We start from the raw sequence: 8511 nt of genomic DNA, 5'->3' as shown, positions 1-8511 counted from the left end.
TTGTGTTGTTGATCAAAAAGATCGATCATTTTATTTTATGAAAGCAGAGACAGAAGCTGATAGCAGAAAAACTCAGCAGAATCAAGTGTTAGATTTTCAGTGCTGAGAGAGAAAAAGTCATTTCAACGCCAACTAAATATTCTTTAAGTAGAATAATGTTACGATTAAGAGTTGGCGTAAACAACTTTGTTGCTTTATATGTACACATTCAGTGTTTTATATATTTTAAATAATTATCAAACTCCTGTCCTTCTTGTAATACACCTTGTAAAGTAATAGTACCAAACATGTTAGATTACACTTGGTATTATAGACCTCTTTAAGATCTTCTGACCCTTTGATAAAATGATTTGGACACACACATATACAGAAGAATCATAACTTCTTTCATATAAATAAGGACTTGTTTACAATATATACACATAAACATTAACTTTAGAAAAAGTAAATTCTACCTATGGTGATCCATAGTCAAATTATTAGGAGTTCACTGTAACACTTAGAATTCCTTTAACAACTTGAGTTCAGGCACATTTTAACCAGTACTAATTTATAACAGCTGATGGGAGAACAACAAGTGATTTCAATCACTCTGGATGCTAATGGACAAAAATTAAAGATTCCTCATACCATATCTAACAAAAACAAATGTTAGAACCAAAAGAGGAAGGAAATATTATTAATGATATACGTGACAAGAGCTTTGAATGTTTCCATCAGTGTTTTTGATGATGGCTACAGACTGCAGACAGTGTTTCTCAGCTCTCACTGAGGTTGATGCTCCCACAAATCTTCCACTGCAGACCCAGCTGTTAACATGACAATCTTTGGAGTTCAGGGAAGTCATGTCCACACTCAGAAGATGATGGATGTGGCTTCTAATGAAGCAGCAAGGTGAGTGGCATCTGAATTATTCAAGTTGACTACTGCTTCACTGCATTCGCTGCCTAGGCGGTGACTGTTTAGATTTAGGTTATGTTTTCGTTTTATGATTTTATAACAGAGTTTGATCAATAAAGCTGCTGCTGGCAGTATAAGTAAAGGATACAGGTTGAGCCATCCTCGACTCTCTGGTTGTGTGTTCACTGTTGGACTTGGACGTTTGGGGTCATCCGAAGCTAACAAAAAGGACACAAGATGCATTTCTTTAATGTGAATAGTTAGTCTACATATCAACCAAAGTAAATTATCCCAAGGTTCAGGTCAAATTTGATACTCATTCCACTAAAAAACTTACCACTGATGCTGAGTCTACATCTGGCTGAGCCAAAGCCATAATCTGTGTTCAGTTCACACAGGTACAGACCCGAGTCATCAGTCCTGAGTCTAAACAGTTGAAGTCTGATTCGTCCTTCTCTGAGGGCGTCTTTGTCACTCTCAACTCGTCCTGAAAACTTTTCATCCTGAGACTCTGACACCTCAACACCTTCTTGAACACGATACAGGACTGAATCTGTACGCTCAGTTATCAGTTCACAGAGGACGTTGAGAGTTTTGGTGGATCTGTCAGGTTTGGTGGTGAACGTCCACTCCAGTGTGATGTTGTGGTTCTCCTCTGCCTGATAGCAGGTCTGTGTCACATTGACTACAAATGATCCTGTTGAGGAGACAGAGAGGGAAAGAGAGGAGCAGACACACTGAGAACTGGAACAAATCTGTTGTTGAGCATTATTTGGAGTTCATAAAGTGAAGCTGTAAACTAACCAGAGACACATGAGGTGAGGATGATGAGTAGCAGGATCCTGCAGATCATCTTCTCCCTGTGAGAGGAGACAGAGCAAGAAAGAAAATCTACAGTCTGACTCAAGACATCACTCATGACAATATCTGATCTGGTTTATGATCCTGATTGGAAAAAACATGATAGTATCCTCTAAAAAAAGAAAGCTCACTTAAGTTTATCATGTTTCTATTTATTTAAATTTTTTAGAATTCCCGTACATCATGCTTTTAAACTACAATCAAGAAACATACTGAGCCTACCAAATACTACACCAGCAAGAGCTGCTATGCAATGGAAACATATGCCATGTAGAACAGTTTGAGTGGAATTTGTAGGAGATAAGAAATTTCACCAACTGAATTGTTGCAACGATGGGATCTTATTACAGAAGCTCTTTAGAACAAACCATTGTTTCACAAATGCTTTTAAAGGCAGACTCTATGGCTAGATGCTTGATTTCATATACGTGTGACTTAAGGGTTGAAAAACTTTTGAGTGGCGTCTTTCAGTGTTAAAGAGATATGATGATTACTTCCAAAACCTGCCCTATATAGACTCATCCGGTCGAAAGTCAGTGTCCTCATTAGCCAGGGTTATATGACTGATCCAGAAGCACTACACTTATGTTAACCAAATAACTGATTTGGATTTTAGTTGGAGTAACAAATCAGCAGTGGTGGTGTTCAACTTTTTTATTGCTAAACCAGACTTAATTTCATATATAGTTATAGAAGCCTAAGATAGGTGTTTAGCTGAGGAAGTACAGTTGCCTGGACCCCCACTAATGCTGCTGACTAACACCCCCACCTTCATTCATCCAGTCACATGTGAAATTTTCAGGGTGACAGATTGAAAAACATATGAGTCACAAAGTCACTCTGTTTTGGATAAGCTACCGTGAATGGAGTTTAATATTTTGTCAACACAACAGCATCAAATTTTATTTGAAAAAAAAAAGAAAAAGAAAAACCATTAGGATGTGACCTTGATGTGTGTTTCTTTTCTTTTCTGTTTTATTTTAATAAATCGCCATTAGTCACTCTTTATTTTCACTTCGAAACAATCATTCACACTATTGACAGCTACACATTTAATAACAATGAAAAGTTTACTTAAAACAATGAGCATTAATTTTTTAGAATGAAAATTTTATAATAGTCTCTTTTGCTGAACACCTGACTGCAGTGCATAAGGTAAGTTGTTAAGGGCTTTAATCCTGAGCATACTTTGGAAATATAATACACAGGCAGTAAATACATCGTCCTTCCCGGAAGTATATCTGTTCTTTTTTTTAACACCAATGGAAGACGACTCAAATCCTTCATTCTTTCTGGATGAGTTTCTGCAGATAAGTTGTATTGTTGAACATAATAGATTTTCTGGATATTTAATATTTAGACCGAAAAATGAAGAAAAAAAAACATTTTCTGTCGCTTAGAAATGAATAGTTTTCCAGCTGTATTTTAATTAAAGGTGAAGGATTATTGGCAGTTAATATTACAAAATGTCGCTCTTTCCTATGTAGGTGGTTTGGTGTGAAAATGACTCAGAGGATAAGAACTTTGCATGAGGTGGGGGAGTCACATCAAAAATGATCAGCAGATTTTGTCCATCACATTTCTCCCTCAGTGGCAATTTTGCTAAAAGGAAACCCATTAATGAGCACACCTGTGATCTTTCTAGGTTTTCAATGCATATTAACCAGAAGAGGTCACCACAAGAACAAAGACAAAAAGACACCCCCCCCCCCCCCCCCCCCCCCCCCCCCACACACACACACACACACACACACACTACCTTCAAACCTATAACATCACCACCAAACATACACACAAATGAACAAATGTAAGAGTAAAAAACTTCAGCTCACCATGTATTGGATATTTTCAAGAATAGCATTAAGTGTGGACGTGTCCAAAGTGATAGATGAGGTACTTTCAGTGTTTACAGCAGCATAGGACAAGTGGTGACAGGTCTTCAAACACAACTAAAACTTGTTGTTGGTTAGTGGATGAGGGCGTATATAGGGGCATATGCCTTTTATTATCACTGGAGCTTTCATGAAACACTCCACAAGGCTCAGTGACTATTTAAGGCTAAATGCACTGACAGCTGGGAGCTGCTTTGTTTTGCCAAAATAAAACAGTTTGTTTTGGGAATTAAACACAAGTCAGCCTCCATTAATGAAAATACTTGCTCTCCCTGTGCTTAGTTTTAGCTAAAAACATGCTGGTGGTTGCTAATCAAGCTCTTAACACGACATGAGCCTCCACCCTCCATAGCAGGATATATTTACCCGCAGCAAAATGCACTTAAAGAGCAAACTAAAAAAGGCTCCTTCAAGGTTGATGCAAAGGCTACTGTAAAGTTTTAAAAGAGCTATGTCGCTCTGTGGTTGTGTGCAAGCATGTGTAATCTGATGATTACATCAGATTTATCTTCATCTTAAATATTACTTAACTAATATGATAAAGGTCTAAGGTGGAGGCAGAATACTTTTTTACCCAATGTACTGTGTAAAAGCCACACAGAAAAAAGTCTCAGTGGACAGCTGCTTATATAAACATATAAAGCAGATATGTGAAAAAGAACTGAAGGAAAACTGAGAAGGAGAAACAGTAAATCTACCCAGCTGTCATGTTGTTGAGTTAACTTTTTTTTTCTCGTTCATTCCTGTCAGGCCAGTTTTCCAATCTGACCACGATCTCTCTCAACATAATTATGTTTATAGATCCTCACATCATCATCTGGGTACATATGTATACATAAATAAGTAAATCTGTTTTTTTTTGTAAGGGTACTGACAATCCAAGTGTTTTTCAGATATGTTCAGTTTGACCCTTGCATTTAAAATCAATGTCATAATGTTTTAATACAAAGCAAATTAGCTATACATCATGTTTATCATCAACATTATTTCTTTTGATTTTTCCCTCACTGTTGTTTATTTTATTCTTTACACACATCATGGCCAAGAATGAAATCTAATGAAATGAATGAAAATTCCACCACTTTTTTTTATCATTCCTAAAATAACATTCATTTTGTACTTAAACTATTCCTGTTTTTTTTAATCATCTTTAACTTTCCAAAGATGAAATGTTAAGATTGCCTTGCTGAAACTTAGCTAATAGCTACAATTAAAACTTTAATTAAAATAATATTCTAACAAAATAAATTATGTAATTCTGTAAATATTTCATGAAACAATTTCTCTTCAATGAAATTGTTTGAAACTTACCAAATGTTCATCACCACCGTGCTTCAGTCTGCAGCTCACTTTCTTCTGTGCGATACTGCGCAACCTCTGTGGATTTTTATGTTTTGCCTGCAGGTGCCGACACGCCTTCGTGGTTTATACTGCATTGGTTGAACAGAAAATGTGTTAGTTTTGAGTCCAACTCCTCATGACTTACTTTTAACACTTAGCAATGTGTTATTTAAAGTTTTAAACCTAAACATGGTTTGCTGAATTCTATACCCATACACACTAAAAAATGCTGGGTTAATTTCATAGCTCGACTTCTGGGTAAAAGCCTTAGGTTAACAAGTTGGGTTAGTTTGACCAAAAATGGGTTCAAAAATTGTGATTTAGGAGTTGGGTTGACAATGTGCTGGGTTCTTTAATGGCCTCCCTGGCTTGAATAATTAGGTTGGGTAGCTTTGATGAGATATTGGGTCAAAATATTACCCAATTGCTTGGGTTGAAGATAAGCCTCAGAAAAAGCCACATCATTCTTCACAAACTGGCATTTTCAACTAGACTGTGACCAGATCAGACTTCACTGGACCACTACTATGAAATAAAAAAACAGTAAGTAAAAAGTGAATTCTAACAGTCTGAAAATCATAGTTTTTTTTTTTAATAATTACAATTTACTGATTTATTCTAGATCTTTACCTACTCATTGGAGGCATTTGTACAGATAACACCAGCTAGCTTGTGATGGAGAAAGCTATAGTTATTTCTACTTAAAAATGCTTGATATCATCTTTTAAATATATTATTTGAAATGAGGTTGAAGTTGCTCTGTTTTACAAACAATTTAGAGATCACTGTATCTAGAACAAAGAAAGCATTAGACTCGGTGTTGCATTTGTTGAAAAAAGGTCAAAAGAAAAGAAAAAGGAACCCATTCTATCTAAACTATTTCATTTAATTATTTAATTTACCCTAAACTATCTATGGTAATAACAGCATATTTTCATTTTAAACTTTAAAGGCAAATATTATTCGTCCAATTTAGATTTAAAAAAAGATAGATAGCACTAATACTTTGACCCCTTTTTTCCCCCTCGTTCACTAGACCACGCAAAGGGCACGCACATCCCCTTGCTTAGCTAGATTGTGATGGCGACAGCAACATAGGCAACATACATCTTTAACAAATGAATGCACATTATATATCTCGATGCATGCTCAATCATCCAGGTAAGTAAATCCCGAAAGGTTGTTTCTGTTCATCTGGACGTAGCGTTTTCAGTGGGAGAAACGTTTCCTCACTCATCCAACTGACTTCTTCAGTCATATGCACACTATAGATGCATAAATAATAACATTTGTTGTAAATCTATGGAGAAGTTGGCAAAAAGGTTTCTACAACCTTGTGACAGTATAAAGTGTGTGAAACATGATACTTGATCTTGACATAGTCCATCTCCTAACAATTAATTGCAAACATTCACAACCACTGGTCTGCTTCATTGTTGTTTTGTCCTCTCTGAAAAAATGTCAAGCACAGTGTTCAAGCTCACCGCTCCAGGATTACAGACAACTTGACATTATTCAAACAACTGCAACACATTTGTGAAATTTTACTTTACACTTAAACCCCCACGGACTGCCATTTGGCTTTTCTACCTTTAAAACCCGGAGAGCAGCCAAATGGCTTTTAGCTAAGCTTTAGCTTCAGCCAAGTGGAAGCTAAATTGGCTAGTCATTCATATGTATATTAGGTTGTTACCTGGGAATTCTGGAGGGAGGGGAGTGGGGGTGTGTGATTGAGGGCGTGGGGGAGCTGCTAAAAGCTGTGCACTTCCTTTTGTGTTTCATCTTGATGCATTGTCAATCATCCAGGGAAATAAATCTCCAAAAGTCACCAACTTGGAGTGTTTCAGTTTGCCATCTTAGGGAGAAATCAACACACATGGGTGTATGCCCTTTGTTGCTGAGATTTATTGATAAAAACAGTACAAAAAACCAACCATTTGTACACATATTTACAAATAATAATAAAAAGTGAGTGAGTACAATTCAACATTTTCAGCAATCACTCACAATCCTGGCACTGCCATGGTATCTGTAGTCTGCATTTACCACATGTGTATCTTTTGCAGTGAACACATCGCACAGTGGCATGATTGTTCACAGGAAGCTCTGAAGGCGACTCGAGATACTTCTCCTGGCCTTGGCCTTTTTTTTTGTGCCTGTCCCGTTTGGCTCTTTTGCCATAAGAATTGTTGTCTAAAGGCAGAGAAAGATGCCCAACGGATTTACTTTACCAAATTGACCATCCCAGCCTTGCCATAATGGTCCATTTGATTCACCTTTTACTGTTTATTTTATTTTCACTTACTGAATATGGGACAGACTTGACTGGGGGAAAGAAGGGGAGAAAGAAAGAGGGAAAGAGAAACAGCTGAGAAGAGGGACGGGGGAGAAGGGCAAAAGACAAAAACCAACAGAATGAGCAGAAAAAGAAAAAAAAGAAGAAAAAAAGAAAAAAGAAATGCATATATCAATCACCTGGATCACCTGCTGAGAAAGAAAAAAGAAAACAAGCAGAAGAGAACAAGAGTAACAGAATAAACAACATCACAATGATATATGGGAATATGACAGTAAATACTAAATGTTAAACATTATTGTGCAGCACATAAGATCAACAGAACACAGTGTGCTTTGAGGTAGGAGCCAAAAAGGGTGTAGTTTGTGGGTGTGATCACCCGTGTGTACACCTGTGAGCATGGACGCGTTTGTTTTTTGTTTTTTAAAAGGTTCCTTCATGTAATGATCTGCTAGAGGGTGTGGGGGGGCCACAGCCCCGTCCTCCAGGGCATGACGCAGGTATGGAGGAGATCAAAACTCCAGACATCCAGAGGCCCCCAGAACACAAGAGACCAAGGAAGACCAACAGAGGGGCAGCCGCGCCACTGTCCCAGAAAGAGCTGAGGAGAGTCCCAGATGAGGGCTCACTCAGCAGCCGCGGAGCAGAAGCCAGGGGGAGTTGCAGTGACGTGCCCGTGAGCTCCGCCGGCAGCCAGCTGCGCCTGAGTGACCGAGCCCCAGGCCGAGAGGCCGGGGGCACCCCACCTCCGAAGTGAAATTGGGTTATTTTTAACCAACCATTTTTTAGTGTGTAGATATGCATTTAATCACTTTTATTATCAAATAAAATGCATAAACAGGAAATTGTAAAAGGCTTGGACACATTAAGGAATTTGCTGTGTTTAATGTGTAATACTGTGATTTATTTTTATTTTACCAGATTTAAATGTTACATCAGGTCATTTGAGTGGACCACAGCTGCTGTACAGAGCTAACTGTAGGTTACAGGTTATGTAACCTACAGTTTGCAGTTTCCTGTTTGTACTGTTTGAGTGTTCACTGATCTGTGAAAAGATGGATTCTCATGATACTGATTAGAGTTATAAGTAATACTGGCTCATCAGTTTAAAATTGCTAACAGTATTGTCATCTAGCTCATGTGTAGCTGGATTTCTGTTAATTAAGGTTTAACGCTAATCATATATGGGCTGGTCTGAACTAGAATTTCAGGTAAATACAT

General features: G+C 37.6%; 1 protein-coding gene across 2 annotated transcripts; it reads right to left on the bottom strand.

Annotated features, from left to right (window-relative positions):
* Positions 1 to 563: 563 nt before the first annotated feature.
* LOC113018244 (uncharacterized) lies at positions 564 to 5009 on the bottom strand. 2 transcript variants are annotated; one of them, XM_026161307.1, is made up of 5 exons: positions 4965 to 5009; positions 1705 to 1760; positions 1238 to 1597; positions 1049 to 1118; positions 564 to 958 (listed from the first exon to the last, which is right to left on the bottom strand). In XM_026161307.1, exons 1-5 carry the CDS (start codon positions 4973 to 4975, stop codon positions 856 to 858), a joined length of 600 nt encoding a protein of 199 aa, XP_026017092.1. In that variant the 5' UTR covers positions 4976 to 5009; the 3' UTR covers positions 564 to 855. The 2 variants fall into 2 exon arrangements, with proteins under 2 accessions (XP_026017092.1, XP_026017091.1); XM_026161306.1 differs by having other exon boundaries at positions 564 to 1118.
* Positions 5010 to 8511: the final 3502 nt, after the last annotated feature.

This window comes from Astatotilapia calliptera, unplaced genomic scaffold (genome assembly GCF_900246225.1).
Source record: "Astatotilapia calliptera unplaced genomic scaffold, fAstCal1.2 U_scaffold_5, whole genome shotgun sequence".
In the NCBI taxonomy this organism is placed as follows: Eukaryota; Metazoa; Chordata; class Actinopteri; order Cichliformes; family Cichlidae; genus Astatotilapia; species Astatotilapia calliptera.
Note: the sequence above shows the minus strand (reverse complement) of the source record. Positions and strands in the feature narration are given on the sequence as shown.